This window comes from Limulus polyphemus, unplaced genomic scaffold, assembly GCF_000517525.1.
Source record: "Limulus polyphemus unplaced genomic scaffold, Limulus_polyphemus-2.1.2 Scaffold2688, whole genome shotgun sequence".
Taxonomy (NCBI): Eukaryota; Metazoa; Arthropoda; class Merostomata; order Xiphosura; family Limulidae; genus Limulus; species Limulus polyphemus.
In genome coordinates, this window is record NW_013668298.1 from 3,254 (window position 1) to 20,508 (window position 17,255).

Here is a 17,255-nt window from a genome sequence, read left to right on the forward strand (position 1 = left end):
GATCAATAACAATATCGAGCAATAATTCTTTGTAGCTATACCTCGTAAATTGTACCCCAGTGGCACAGTGATATTTTCTGCAGACTTACAACTCTAGAAACCGGGTTTTTATACCCTAGGTGGGCAGAGCACATATAGCCCATTGTGTAGCTTTGTGCTTAACTACAAACAAACAAACCTCGTGAACTAATTTGTTTTTTACATATATATATATGTTACAGATTTTTCTTCCAAATTCACCGAGGGTAAAAATTGAAAGGAGAAACCGTGACGTAGAAATCTAATGTAGAAATATATATGTAATCATTAAATACTTGCTCCGATATATAATATGGAATAATAATTTAGGCACAAGCTCTAACATTATTCAAATACCTAGATTATTTTAGGTTACTTTATTGGTGATTGAAAAGGACTTAAAATGCCATTAATTAGTTTTGTATATAATGGTCAGACCACGAAGTTACTTCTCGTGTTACGAGCTATTACAATAACTCTTCGTAACCCTTCGTAACATTAAATCTGGATGGCACCGCTAGGAGAAGCTTTTATCCATTTTATAATGCATATATACATACTCACACTGAACGAACTCCAGCTAAAGGGTGAGTTAATGCTTTTAAAATTAATGGATTAAAACATTTATAGTTGAACTAAACGATAGAAAGAATAATAAAGTAAAAGCATACTTCGCTATCTCACATGTATTGTAATATTGTGTTATCTGAAGTTGTAAATTATCTCATAATTCTAATCTATATGCAAATAGCCCGTTTTATAAGTTAGAATCGGTAAAATTTTCTTTTCCTTTGCCTATCTTGTACTAATACATTTGTACTTCCATTATTAACACACACTTTGAATGTTATTATTAGTACTTCTACTCGGAGTGTCAGAGGGAATACTGGTGTTCTAAGTTTACAGTTGCTGTGCTTTATTTCAAACATTTCCCTATAATTTTGGTTTGTTAGTTATACCATTCATTTGTATCTGTTTTATGTTTTAAATTTAATTTGGTATTTGATACAACTAATTTAATTTCATCTCAAAATTTCCAAGAGCAAGGTGAAAAGTGAGTGGTCTCTCACCGAGTACTCTTGATTTTATCCCAAATAATTATGAAGATTTTGTTCTTAAATTTAATCAAAATAATAATTACAATGATATTCATATTGTATTTGTAGCAAGCTATTGTTAAAAAAGTTATGATGAACCATTCTAGTTATCACAAAAAATATTTTCTTTGTGCTTAATTTATTTTAGGAAGTAGTTAAACTTTGGATTCCTCTCAACATATGTAGGTAATGAAGTGTTATTTGAAAATTAGTAAGATTTATCCCTAGCATCAAAAGTATTCTAAGGAATTAAACTTATAAAGTAGGTTATTTTTAATTTGAAACCAAGAGAAGTCAGACATCTACATGTTAAATGCAAAATAGTTGTGATACTTGTAATGTTTATATTCATCATTAAAAACAAAGTTTAACTGTTATAAAGATACTGAGTTATAATTTACAATGATGACAAGTTTTAGTCTAATTTTATATATTAGGTATATCTCATACAAACCTGCTCCTCATTCATAATATACAAGTTTAAAGTACTTGAAATTATTGATAATGATTTTTTAGTTTCTTACTACATATTTTGTTTCAAACAATTAATGCCAAGTAAAAAGGACTTAGTTTTAGTGTGAAGACATAAAAAAGAACCATATGAATTAATATGAAAGCTATACAGATAATGGGAATTTTGTTTTTAGTATTTGTTGGAGTCTTGTTTTGACAGTTTTGAAGGATGCAAGATTCAATTCTTTATCTGTTTTTCAGTACTCTAACTACAAACTTTGATAAGACCATAAAAGTGAAGCTCTGATTGAACCATGGAATTGTTAAAGATAAAGGTTGAACCATTTTCTGAAGATACTTTGTTGGATATCAAATTGGTGAAAAGTGAAGAAACAATTACATTACCTGTTAGTAAGTGTGTATGTTTATTATTCAAATGTATTATGATATCCCACACGTATTAGCTTGCTTTTATTACAATTAAACGCCATCCGCCATTTATTCACCCAAATAATCCAAATCCTTATGTAAACCAGTAGGATTCTGCTCACAGTCAGCAACACACAAAACTTTAATGTCATTGGCAAATTTAAGTAATATATTAATCATTCCTTTGTCTATTTCATTGGTGTAAATCAAAATTGGGAAAGATCCGAACACTGAGCCCTGAGGTACCCCACTCATGACATTAATCTAGTTTGACTGTACTTTATTTATAACAACACTCTGCTTTAAAATCATAAATAATATTCAACGTTAAACTGGTACACAATTAAAAACATTTTATTTAGGCCTGAGGATGACATTGTAATGTCGAAACATGTAGGCTATAGATAGGCCTAAATAAAAATTTCTTAATTGTTTACCAGTTTAACGTTGAATATTATTTATGATTTTAACTTTATACACAAGTGCCAAAATACAATAATAATACTCTTCTTTCTTTTGGGTGTCCAATGGGCCAACCTATCCTTACACCTACAGAGATAATTCTTTTAACAAGTCTTTTATGTGGTACCTTAGCTAATGCTTTCTGAAAATCCAAATGTACCAGACCTACACTTGTTCCTTCATCTACATAGGCAGTAACATATTTAAATAACATCAAAAGATTAGTGAGACAAATGTTTCCTCTAGTAAAACCATACTAAATAGCCAACAAAATTCCAAGGCATTACATCACCTCAGTACACAGAATAACTTGATTCCACATACATCTCTATGAGATTTGCAAGCCACTAGCCTTGAGCTAACTTCCACTAAATTAGCATGTGTTTAATGTTAATTGCACTAGTGCATGATGACATCATCACACAATGATAGCTGTCTACTAATAGGAGGGTGATATAACTTTCTTGTACAGTAGCTCCTCCTAAGCACTAACACTGAAAATAACTTCATTCTTTTCCACGACATTGATCGAGCAGTTCCAAAATACTTATCTTGAGAGATTGTACTTTAAACCTATTCACATCTGTTTTCTATCTTTATTTTACTGTTTGTGGCTGAAATAAAAACCTTTCAAACATAAATCAATGAATTATCACTCCTGTCATTAAACTGTTTACATGATTCTGTGGTGCAATAAACCAAGATTCCCACAGAGTTTATCTTTATCATAATCCTGGCTCCAAGAACACAGTGTGAGAGAATATATCAGCTTCTTTACATTATAGTGGTTGAAAAGAGAATTGTCTAAGGTAGTAAAAGTGCATGAGAATGTTTGTATTATATAGCATTTTAGAACATCTAGGCCAATCCATAAACATGTTGGGTGTTTCTATGTAAGGTATCCTCTTGGGGTGGTTTCTGAGGAATAACCAAATATGACCAATTCTTTAAAAATATAAAGGTAATTTAAGATAAGTTAGAACTAGAGGAAAGTCAGTTATAACAGTTATATATTATTATCTTGTTATAGATAAATACACATTATTTATACCTCCAGAAACTGAAGCTGATTTCTTAGAAGAAAGATCTTCACATGCCAGTTTAAAGTTTGGTGTATCAAAAAAGGAACAAGAAGAGAAATGTGATGGAGCTACAGAGAAAGCAGAGGTAACTTACAGACTCAAACTGTTACAGTTTTTCTTATTAAAGTGTTTGTGTAACAAAAATGATGTTTTCTGTACTTTATTTACATAGAGATTAATTAGTAGTGAGGTGTTTGTAGTCATATTACTATTACGTTTTATCTTCTGATACCACCATTCCAACTTTTACTATGTTGTATGTGTGGTCGTTACATGGAATATCAGTGCTGCTACATCATATCTTCTGATACTACCGTTCCAACTTTTTACTATGTTGTATGTGTGGTCGTTACGTGAAGTATCAGTCCTGCTACATCATATCATCTGATACTACCATTCCAGCTTTTACTATGTTGTATGTGTGGTCATTACATGGAGTATCAGTGCTACTACATCGTATCTTCTGATACTACCATTCCAACTTTTACTATGTTGTATGTGTGGTCGTTACATGGAATATCAGTGCTGCTACATCGTATCTTCTGATACTACCATTCCAGCTTTTACTATGTTGTATGTGTGGTCGTTACGTGGAATATCAGTGCTGCTACATCATATCTTCTGATACTACCATTCCAACTTTTACTATACTATGTTGTATGTGTGGTCATTACATGGAATATCAGTGCTGCTACATCATATCTTCTGATACTACCGTTCCAACTTTTATTATGTTGTATGTGTGGTCGTTACATGGAATATCAGTGCTACTACATGATATCTTCTGATACTACCATTCCAACTTTTACTATGTTGTATGTGTGGTCGTTACATGGAATATCAGTGCTACTACATCGTATCTTCTGATACTACCATTCCAACTTTTACTATGTTGTATGTGTGGTCGTTACATGGAGTATCAGTGCTACTACATCGTATCTTCTGATACTACCATTCCAACTTTTACTATGTTGTATGTGTGGTCGTTACATGGAATATCAGTGCTGCTACATCATATCTTCTGATGCTACCATTCCAACTTTTACTATGTTGTATGTGTGGTCGTTACATGGAATATCAGTGCTGCTACATCGTATCTTCTGATATTACCATTCCAGCTTTTACTATGTTGTATGTGTGGTTGTTACGTGGAGTATCAGTGCTGTTACATGATATCTTCTGATACTAACATTCCAACTTTTACTATGTTGTATGTGTGGTTGTTACATGAAGTATCAGTGCTGCTACATCGTATCTTCTGATACTACCATTCCAACTTTTACTATGTTGTACATGTGGTCGTTACGTGGAGTATCAGTGCTGCTACATCATACCTTCTGATATTACCATTCCAACTTTTACTATGTTGTATATGTGGTCGTTACGTGGAGTATCAGTGCTGCTACGTTGTATCTTCTGACACTACCATTTCAACTTTTTCTGTGTTGTGTGCCACTGTTTGAAGTATCTGTCCATTTTCCTTCATGTGTGGCATTCAGCCAGTCCATTGCCCACAGGTTTACATTCAGAAGAATCTTGTCTTTCTAGTGACTGTGAATATGACTATCAGCCATATGAGAAGGAAGTGTCAACTCTGGTAGGTTTAACAAACTTATTATATCTGAAGAAACAAAGAAGGTTAATTGGTTAGAAACTACAGCAGGCTATTTTAAGATTCAGAAATCAGACACATTGAAGGTTGGGAATTTTTTAAATATTTATTTAAGAATTTAAAACTTACATGTTATAGAAATTTAGATTATAAACTGTTTTCATGCCAAGTATATTGACATATATTGATAATAAAGTTCTTTAATTAAATTTTAAATATAACACTGTAACAGGTCATGACATGCGAACTTTGACTTGGCCATAGAGAGAGAGAGTTAAATCAATTATTCCTTCCTTATTAGAGTACATTCTGTAGCTAGTGAGTTATCCCTGGAATTTTTACAAAAAATTTATAGTTTATTTTGTGAGCAGGTTTTTTGTTTTGTGACCTAAGGTTGTGATGCTAATTAACTTGAGCACACTTATGTTCAGAACAAAAGATTTTGTGTGTAATGATCATGAAATTTATGTGAAATCAAAGAGAAACAAACTTTTTTAAAAATGCTGAAAATTTACTGTAAGGTTAACTACTTTTATTTATTTGCTTGATTAAGAAAACTATTTATATTTCCTTCAGAATAATGTATTATCTTTAAGTCATGTATGTTAATCCAAAACCTGATACTACAAGTAACAGAAATGAAACTGTTTTTCTCTTCCATAGATTTTTTCCATGTTCTTTTGTTAAAACAAACATTAAAAATATTTTAAGTGTTTAAATAGTTGTATTACTGTTCATTACAAGTAACTTTGTTAGATTTATATAGTAATGTTTTAATTTAGTACGTTGAAGAGACTATATATATATATTTAGCTATTTATTGATGCCATTAGCTGATATTTTTATTGACATTTTGAATGTGTTGTTTAATTTTAGAACATACTTATCAAAGTAAAAACAGAGCAGCCTAGTGATCTACCACAAGATGAGGTTATTTCAAAGTTCAGTTACAGCAGTGATGATGGTTTGGATAGTTCAAAGTATAGTGTGATGAATGTGAAAACAAAAACTGATTTCAAAGAACATTTACAACAAATTGAATCTAAGTTGGAAAGTACTTCTGGTAAGTATAAAAAATCTTCTGCAAACTTTAAATTCATTAACACTGGCTGAATAGTCTAGCTATTATCATTAACATACAATTCAATGAGATTATTAAAATTGGGAAATAGATATTGTTTTGATTATATTAATAATTTCAGGTATTTTATTTTCACATATAGTTAATTATTAATGTTTTATTTCCTTTCTTGCTCTTTACCATTCATTCTTCACAAGTCAATGGTACCCTCTAGGCATATTACAGTGTCTCTAGCAGACAAGAGCAGTCCTTTGGCAAACTTTTTGTGCACTACATAATATTGTAAGCATTGAGAATTGTTGGAAAGTATGATATATATTTAAAACATAACTAATACATAGTTAACTAAAATATAAAAGTAAGGCCTAAATACTATTTAACTGTATCTCTAACTATAACATATTTAGGTAAGAAACATCTGTAAATGCTACAGTCAATCAAGCAGCCAACAATACTACAGTCAGTTACATTTACCCTGTGACTACAATTGCACACCAATTCCAAAATAACTGTTGTCAGATTATAGTGTAAAATGAGCTTGTTCTATACACATGTTTGTAACATCTACATGTAGGCTATAAAGCTCAAACAAATCCATTGAAGGTGGGCATGGCACCTGTCAGGGATTGAAAAAATTTATTAGTTGTTTCAACTGCATTCAGTCAGAGATCTTTGAAATGTATGAGTCCAAAGGTTATGTACGTACATCTACACAACTACCATTGTGTTATTGAAGATACAGAATCCCAAAGTAGGGAATTTTTGTAGCTCCTTGTGAAAATACATCTGAAGTTTTAACTAGTTTTTAAAGGTTTCTTTTGAAATGAAGGAATTAAAACTTAAATACCATAACTTTGAATTATAATATAGATTATAATGTTATTTTAATTCACATAAATTGATATTAAAGATGTTTAGTTAGTTTTGAATGTAACGTGGTGAGTTGTATAGAAAAGTGTTTAAAGGGTTAAGAGAATAATACATTCCTTGATAATCAAGATAGAAGTAAGAAGGTATCTTTAAGAATTAATCTATGAAATTACTGTATGAAAGTTGATTCTAGACTTTGTCTACTGCAAACTTTTTCTTCTACATGGTCTGTTACCTGCATTTTATGTTTCTATCAACATGGAAGATGTGGAGAGAATTTTTATAAAGTGTGAAACTATGAAAACTGCATCATAATTGATTTTAACTATTAATATTTTTATATTTATATTGATTGTGTTCACTTAAATGAATTTATAATTTCATTTAATAAATGAATGTATGATTGATTTATTATTAATTATATTTTTTGTATAATATGTGTTGCTTTTAGATATAAACACCTGCTGTAGAAGTCAGTTTTCTGGTTATCATGTCTTAAGAAAAGAAGATTGCTTAAGAGAAGTTACAAAATTCAACAGTGATGTTTGTGGAGAAACAAATATAAATGAAAATAACCTAAAGGAATTTAATATACTCCAGGATACTGGTAAACCATACAATCAGGTAATCTGTGGACAAGACTTTGGAACAATGGATAATATAATACAACAAAAGAAGATACACACTGGAGAGAAATCATATACATATGTGGTTTGTGGAGAAAACTTCAGAAGAAATAGTTCCATCAAAGATCATCAAAGAACACACACTGGGGAGATACTTTACATTTGTACAGTTTGTGGAAAACAATTTGGAACAAATAAAAACTTGAAAATACATCAGAGAATTCATGCTGCTAAGAAACCTTACAGTTGTTCAGTTTGTGAAAAACAGTTTGGAACAAATAATGAATTAAAACTACATAAGAGTATACACCCTATGCAAAAACCTTATAGTTGTGCAGTTTGTGGAAAACAATTTAAATATAACAGTAACTTAAAAATACATCAAAGAATACATACTGGGGAGAGACCTTACAGTTGTGAAATTTGTAAAAAATGTTTTGGTACAAAAAGTGAATTAAGAATACATCAAAGAATACACACTGGAGAGAAACCTTACAGTTGTTTAGTGTGTAGGAAACACTTTCGAACAAATAATGTGTTAAAAGTACATCAGAGAATACACACTGGAGAGAAACCTTACAGTTGTGCAATTTGTGGAAAACAATTTGTATCAAATAGTGAATTAAACAAACATCAAAGGAAACACACTGGAGAGAAACCTTATAGTTGTATGGAGTGTGGGAAACACTTTAAAACAAATAGTGACTTAAAGAAACATCAAAGAATACACACTAGAGAGAAACTTTACAATTGTTTAGTGTGTAAGAAACACTTTCAAACAAAAGGTATGTTAAAAGTACATCAGGGAATACACACTGGGGAGAAACCTCATAGTTGTACAGATTGTGGAAAATGCTTTGGTACAAGTAGTATCTTAAAAATACATCAAAGAATACATACTGGGGAGAAACCTTATAGTTGTATGGTGTGTGGGAAACACTTTCAAACAAATGGTGTGTTAAAAGTACATCAAAGAATACACACTGGGGAGAAACCTTATAGTTGTGCAGTATGTGGAAAACAGTTTCGAACAAATAGTGATTTAAAAAAACATCAAAGAATACATACTGGTGAGAAACCTTACAGTTGTGTGGTGTGTGGGAAACATTTTACAACAAATAGTGACTTAAAGAAACATCAAAGAACACACACTGAAGAGAAACCTCAGCTGTGTAGTGTATAGGAAACAATTTGGAATAAACAGTAACTTAAAAAACACATTTAAGAACTCACATTGGGGAGAAATCTTACAGATGTTTAGTGTCTGGCAAAAATTTAAGAGGAAATGTTATCCTTAATTAAGATAAGAGACTACACACTTTTAAGAAACCATGTTGTTGTGTAGTGTGTGTATTAGAAATGTAAAATTGTACCTTACAAACAGATGAGAAGGATATTCTAGTCTAATCTGTTAAATATCCTGGTGAATGGTTGAGTAAAATTGGTATAGTGGTTTTTATGCCATTTAAATTACTTATAATAAAAATTCTACATCCTACCAAACTACACTTTTTACTTTGACCCAAAAACTGACAAAAGTGCAAAATTTCTGATCAACTCAAGATAAAAATATGATCTAAGACTTTTGGGATACTTTAGGAATCTGGTGGTTACATTGTGCTGAATAGATGGATCATGATCTAGCTACTTCTGAATGTAGTTACATTGTGCTGAATAGTTGGATCATGATCTAGCTACTTCTGAATGTGGTTACATTGTGCTGAATAGATGGATCATGATCTAGCTACTTCTGATTGTGGTTATGCTGTGTTAAGTTATGGAACACACAAACACTAGCAAGTACTGTCATAGAGTTGAAGAGGACATTCAAAAGTTAATATTTGTGGAAGTGTATCTGACACAACTACTTCCATTTTAACTAACCTTGTTACTTAACAGTACACATTGAGCAGGCAGTAAGAACAAATAAATAGTTAAATCCTCTCTAAAAAATGGAAAGTGAAAACAGTAAGCCTCAAGAATGTTCTATATTAATGAAATGACTTAGAAAGGAAAGTAAAAACATTTGTAAGTATTATAAATATAGTAATTAGCATAAGTTACTTTAACTCATCTAATTAAGTAGTGTAATACCATATATGGAAGTGTTATATCACTAGTATTAACTTTACTTAGTAAGAGCTTAAACTAACAGAAGATAAAACCAACTGTGGCCAAAAGAATTAAAGTGTAGATGTGAAGTTTGAACAGGTCATGATATTTGGTCAAATTTCTTAACCTGTAATCATTATCAAGAATATTGTTGAATTTTTCATGACAGTGAATGAATTTTGTATTTAAAATGTGATAGGATAAACACTGTTTGTGACAAATGCAACGGAGTTTATGATATTAGTCCAAGAAGTCCTATAATGTTGAACAAATTCTGTTGTATCTAATAAGCTGTGTATATAAAACATTGTAACATATTTGGAATGTTTTTAAATAAAGAGTTTATAACTTCAAAGTTGAAAGTGTCCACTTTATTGAAAACTTTGAAAATAAATGTTTCAATAATGATGTTGATGTCTAAATTAAGGTTTGTTTGTTTGTTTGTAATTAAGCACAAAGCTACACAATGGGCTATCTGTGCTCTGCCCACCACGGGTATCGAAACCCGGATTCTAGCGTCGTAAGTCCGCAGACATAGCGCTGTGCCACTGGGGGGGGGGGGGTATTAAATTAAGGTTCTGTGTTTTGATTTTTAGGGAAAGTTTTTTCATCTTATGGGGTAGAATTTTGTTTGGCTGTGTTAAGACAGTTTTGAAATAAAAAAAATATCACCAATATATCTGACTTAAATGTAAAGTTTAGTCATTCTTACCAAGATTTGTTATGTAGGAAAATTTCAGTTCAAAAAATTTAAACCTATTAGACGTGAATATGTCTCAGTTGTAGTTTTTTTAGCTCTAGCAATAAATTGTATCTCTATATTGTATTTAGTTTGGGAATCCAATTAATTTATGTATTACATTATAAGATTTAACAGAATGCAAACCAAAGTTCCATTAAAACTAACATGTTTCCGTATGATACTTTATATATTGGTTTTGAGAAAACAACTGTCATGTGCTGATGATGACATTGTTGAGACAATGATACCAAGTTTTAATGTATCAGTATGTCAGGTTTTTATGTGTGTATGGACCTGATTCTTTACAGTAGGTGTGAGTGACTTGTTGCAAATCAGTTTGAAAAATAAACAAACAGCACACAGTCCACTTATTTTAAAATAACATATTAAAACAAGTCAAACTTATATATAAATGTTACACTGATTACAGAGCTTTAAATAATTGCCTCAAAGTCCACAAAAGCTGATTCAATTACTTTAGAACACCATTGACAAGACAAAATATTCTTCTCTACTCTGTTATTGCAATACAATCTGTGACGATTTCATTTTCAAAATCACCACTGTACACTCTTTATGGCTAAACTCACAATCGCTCAGTTTAGATCTATCTAATTCTCTCTAACTACATTTTTAGATGCATAGTTATAGCGTGACAGTGGTCTAGAACGTTCCACATGCTATGAGATGTTATGATGCAATAATACCCAATTCAGTCAACGAGAAAAACTTAGAAGGTTCTAGTAACATGATTCAATGATATAAATAAAAATCACCAATTCATAATTAGTGAACGACACATTTTACGATTTATAAACAGTTAAGTAAACAAACCTGCAATAAACTGTCACTTCTAAAAATTACTAAATTCAACACTTGCACTATAATGTACTATCAAAATCATGATGTATTAAACTTAAATTGAAATAGTCATGTATATCTAGCAATAAGCTCCTCTTCAAGAAAAGCGCAGATAGCCTTCGTTAGCTTTGCGTGAAATTGAAAACAAACCAAACTTCAAGAAAAATATTTACAATATTTTTTTATACTATCTACAGTTTATCAACAAAGTATACTCATACAGTCTGTACCAACATTTGCAGTCCTCTTGATAGGTTTGGAGTTGAACTTCATTACAAGGTTTAGCTTTTGGAAACCTATGCAGAAGTGGTTTGAGCCCTCCCTGTTCTTCATGATTACGAGTGGTGAACATTAGGCTGAAATCAAAGGTTCAATTATTTCAGCTTCTAACATTACCTTAATAACTTGCTTGATCAGGTCTCTCATCACATAGATCATTTAGTAGAGCTTCACCTTGCCTGATTCCTGGTTATAGTCTCAATCTTGTGTTGCACAAGGTCTGTCTTGAGCGATCTATCTATAAAAACATTAGCTCTTGTATCTCTTCTGCTTTCCAGTCAGTTCTTGATTAATGTTGACGTCTTTGTATGTTTCATTTATACTCAGCAGTTTTGAGGTATAATAGGTCTTCATCTTCTGTGACAAAGTCACTGTCTTCTGGTTCTGCATCTATGATAGCCAAACCTGCATTGTCCATCTTTGCCTCAATAACTGAATCCATTAGATCTCCTTCCCTTTTGAAGCACATCTTCAATAGATTGGTGTAATAGATTTTGGTCCTCATGTGCAATTTCACCTTATTGTCAATTCAGTTGACCACTTCTTGCAATAGAAGTTGCCAGGGATATTGTCTGTCATCTGTTCTTCTAGGTGTCCTCTCAAAATTGACTCGTGAGACAACTTCATCACTTGAGTCTAGTATTCTGTTGGTACTATGATCTGTATAACTTCTCTAGTAGAACTGACTTGGTAGCTCTCGTACAGTACTCCCTTCTAGTCCTCTGTTCTGTAAGTTCTTTTACCATTTGCCTTGTGCTCGTCTTTCTCCCGGGCACTGTCTCAAAGTTTCTGCAGTGAAGGTTTTTTTTTCTCTGCTTCCTATAGTTTCCATAGACATACATTGTGGATAATGGTGCAAAGGAAAAAATGCTTTATGTGGTTGATTTCTTCATCTACGTAGTCTGTTAAACAGAGTCTTGTAGCTGTGTTTATGAGGTTTTTCAGTGTATTGATTTTTTGTGTGGTGTCATGAGTGGAATTCCAGGGGATGTAGCAGCCAGTGTGTGTGTGTTCTTGCGGTGAATTTTCGTTTTAAACTGTGTCCAGTCTAATAATAACAAATTTCCACCAACTATTTTTGAAAAATTATCCAAAATTCACCACAACAAAACTCAACTCACGAATCAAATTGGTACTAACAAACCCAACAACCTTTTATCCCTGAAACCAGCTCAAGAATAATCCACACTTGGGCAATACAAGCCATTAAACACAAAAATTACTGTCAACGTCAATTCTCTCAAAAACCCAACTCTAAATTAAAATTGTTATTAAACAAAAATTATTTAGAATCACACAATACCAACGTCATTTACATAATAACTGCCATAATTCTAAATCGGAGAAACAGGAAGAAAATTGGAAACCAGATTCACAGAACACAATAAAAACCTTTCCATGTTTTCCACCATTGCAACTCAAAAACCCATAAATAGACAGAAAGGAGAAAGTTGGTGCCATGGCCACAATATTTATTGCATGTTTTGTGTTTTGTACATGTATTTATTGATAGAATGTCTTGTTTTGGATGTAGAACTATTTATGACTAAGTGGGAGAATTTACTGTTGAAGAGAGAGATGGCTGCAGGAAAGAAGTATTGTTGAAGCCCTCTTCTGGACCTAAGACTATCGCCTATGTTGCAATAGTCCATGATATAGGTCAACCTACAACTGTAGACTTGAGGTATACTCATGTTTAAGGCACCCAGACAATTTGAATTGTTGATACAAATGAGTATTACTTTCAGCTTAAGGTAAGCATGGCTGAGTAAGAGATGTTGAAGTGGGGTGATGCCTGGTGAGTCTGAGACTGCGTGGGAAGGTAATAGTAGTGGTCATATGGGACTATACAATGCGTTGCCTTGAGTACTTTTCACCTTGGACCAATGACTGATCATGATTTGGTTTTGGAGGACCTGCAAACAGCTAGCATCTGGAAACAAAGTCATCGGTAGCACATTCTCCTGGCATTGGTTGGGATCCCATTAGAGAAAGGACAAACATATAATGACTCCAATGTAAAAGACTACCTCAAGGTTTCTTGTATTAATACAGAACCTTAGTTCTACTCAGTCTTAGCTTTTATTAATCATGTTTGGTTCAACAACGATCTGTCTTGAGAGAACTATTGAATCACATAACGATCCAGCAGAATCAAACATGTACTCATTTGTGAAGCAGAAATGTTGCATGTTCTTTTGCTTGCTACTAATAATAAATATTGTGTTTATTTCTGTCAAACTTTTCACGTCTTTTTATTTCTTACACAAGAAACTCAACTGAGTTGTCAAATACGAATTACTTCTGTTTGATCCCATTGTCATAATAATTTACTTGAAAATATAAAATATTTTAAAGCTTAACAGGACGTACACCAAAATCTGGTAAAACTGTAATGTTTAATCCTTTCTTTATCTTTTTAAATGTATAAATATATATACGTCATTGCCCCTCCTTGATAAAACACATATAGCTCATTGTACTTTATAACAAAGTAATGCCGTTATATTAAACCCAAGTCCTTTATACGAAGTTATAACTTGTATTTTTTTTACACAGAAAAACAAAGTGGTTAGCAGCTTTATCGATGGGAATGATGATTTATCTACTGTGTAAATAATTTAAATATGCAATAACTTCATTCTTACCCATAACATGTTTACTGTTGTTAATAGTGAATTTCTTTAAATTTGTTATATATATATATATACATATTATTTAAGGACAACAAGGGATCTGTTGGTCTATCTAGGCCATCTCATCCACTAAACAAAACTTTAAAATAAATATAAAATACTCAAAGCAAGCCCTTATAATTCAAATATTTATCAATCCTTTCACTAATTCCATTAGATTAACTGTATCCACCACATCTGTATGCAATCCATTCCAAAGGTCAACTAGTCACTGAAGGTTACTCCTACTCTGCCCAAATATATATGTTTTTGTAATTTAACCATTCTTACTATGACGTATGAATAGAAATTATTCATAAATACTATTAATTCTTAAAAAATCTTAATGTCCACAATCAGATCCATTACTAACTCGTATTTTTTCAAGATAAAACAATATTGGAGATCTTAACCTATTCTTATATGGCGACCTTTCTATCCCAGGTGTCAGTAGCTCTCCTATGAGTCCTTTCCAACAATTCAATGTCCATCCTGGAGTAATGAGGCCAAGACTGAACCCAGTATTCCAAATATAACCTAATCAATGGAATTATATCTTTTTTAGACTTATATTCAATATTTCTGTAACTACAACCTGAAATCCTATTTCTCTACTACTATCAAAAACACATTATTTGAATAATTTAAGATACTGATCAAACAAGATACGTTTCTTTCATACTACTGTTCAATGTTCAATTTATTGACCACTCTTTCATCTGTGTGCCCCCAGTGGCACAGCTGTGTGTCTGCAGACTTACAACGCTAGAAACCGGGTTTCAATGCCCAAGGTGGGCAGACCACATATAGCCTATTATATAGCTTTGTGCTTAATTACAAAACGACCAACCTTCGTATAAAATATAAAGAGGAAAGATTCTAACACTAAGCCCAGACGTTCTCCACTTGTGACATTAATAAAGGTTGACTAAACTACATTTATAATAACCCTATGCTTTCTTTCATCTATCCAGTTTCTTACCAATGTACCAACCTATCTCTCACATTTTCAGAGATAATTTTAACAAGCCTTTTATGTGGCACCTTATTAAGTGCTTTCTGAAAATCCAGATACACCAAATCTCCACCCATGCCTTTTTCAAAGAATATCAAAAGATTAGAAAGGACAGATTTTCCGCTAGTGAAACTTACTATCCAACAAACTTTTAAATGTTCTTAAATGTCTTTACAAAGCATTTTTATCAGACTTTCAAAAAACTTTTCCCACAACTGAAGTAAGACTAACGGACCTATAATTACTGGGACAACTTTAATCACCTCCTGTGATCAGTAGAGTAACAGCCAATTTACAGTTTCATTAGTTTGACTTTATTCGATTAATATTACTTGACAAAATATTTCATTTTATACACGTTACTTTATATTTTTAGCTTACATGAGTTTTACAAGGGTGGACACTATACTTCCATATATGATTACGTCATTAATGTCTAGATTTAATAATGTTAAAACCATTATTTTAACGACAGTCTTACTGTCCGTAGAATTTTAACAAATCTGATCTTATACATTATGTGAATGAAGTTACAACTTACGTTTTGTTTTCAATTATTTATATATATTTGTATTACATTATTTTACAAAGGTGGGTAATGTTACTAAGGGTTGTAGACATATTTCAACGTACATTTAATTGCGTAAGTTTGACAAATATGTTTCTATACTTCCTTAAGACAGTATGCAGCATATAGATGTTCCATTTATTTCCATCTGTGTAATTAACACTATGGAAACATTTTACTCTGACTCATTATGACATGTTCAACCTAAGGCAAACAGTCTATCTAACTTCAAAACACATGAGCTGCAAACATTATATGCACATATAACGCATGTTTCACTAACTTTAACTCTGTAGTAAATCATTTTGCTACATAATAAATGTGATTAATCACTATTATAGAATAGCAACACTTAATTTTTTTTCATAAATCTTTGAGGTCTACGAATTCGGGTACTGCATGATAAGTCATGTTCTGGATCAGCGACAAACATAAACGTTCAGACGTAAACTAAGAAAGTCGTCAGACGTTTGGTATGGATTGAATATAAGTTTTTTTGTAGGGCTATACGATGGATAAACTCTGACTATCTCGGTGTTTGTCTGCAATTTTTATTTTGGATGAGACTTCGAGACTGTCGTCAAACACTGACAGAAATAATACTACAATGACAATATGTTCAGCATTGTACACCTGTTTACCGTCAAAGAATGATTTTTATTGATGATCACAAAACTTCTTTACAGTGTACAACATTCTCTCATCTCTGAACTTAGGTATCTGTAACATAAGGAGAACCTTTGATATGCTTTAACTTATTTCTCTTACTACAGTGAACTTTACTAACTTTTCGAAAATTTTATATCAACTTTGTCGACAATTTAAGATGTAAAAACTCTAATATTATGTTAATATATCAATAAGAATAATACTAATTTGATTATAATAAACATGGTCTTTGAATGATAATCTTTAGAAACAAATAGGTATGTTGGCAAATGTTTTTTTTATGTGAATCTTATAGGAACGCTATTTATAAACTGACTTCATGTAAAAGACGTGTCGTTTCTTGTAGACCATACCTTTTGCCGTGAGATCACAAAATTTTGAAGTATATCCCAATATTAAAAACGGAACGACATGGGAGATGATACACACGTCGTGATTCACCACGACCGAAAATAAAAGCTATTAAATATGCACTACCGGCACTTGTGTTTAATTTTTTTTTAATTATATTAAATAAGTAAAAACAACATTTTATATTTACACAATAAAAACTTTATTGAAGCCATACGGCTTCCACTTCAAAATATCACTCTACACGTACATG

The 17,255-nt window shown here is 31.8% G+C and overlaps 1 protein-coding gene across 1 annotated transcript in view; it reads left to right on the top strand.

Annotated features, from left to right (window-relative positions):
* The first annotated feature begins 423 nt into the window (after nt 1–423).
* The window catches only part of LOC106467641 (zinc finger protein 62 homolog), a 56,443-nt gene continuing 39,611 nt past the window's right edge, over nt 424–17,255 (top strand). Inside the window, exons 1-5 of the mRNA XM_022395837.1 lie at nt 424–605; nt 1,830–1,979; nt 3,490–3,626; nt 6,030–6,216; nt 7,556–8,823. Coding sequence (XP_022251545.1) covers nt 1,883–1,979; nt 3,490–3,626; nt 6,030–6,216; nt 7,556–8,823 — 1,689 coding nt within the window. The 5' untranslated portion in view covers nt 424–605; nt 1,830–1,882. The remainder of the gene's footprint in view (nt 606–1,829; nt 1,980–3,489; nt 3,627–6,029; nt 6,217–7,555; nt 8,824–17,255) is intronic.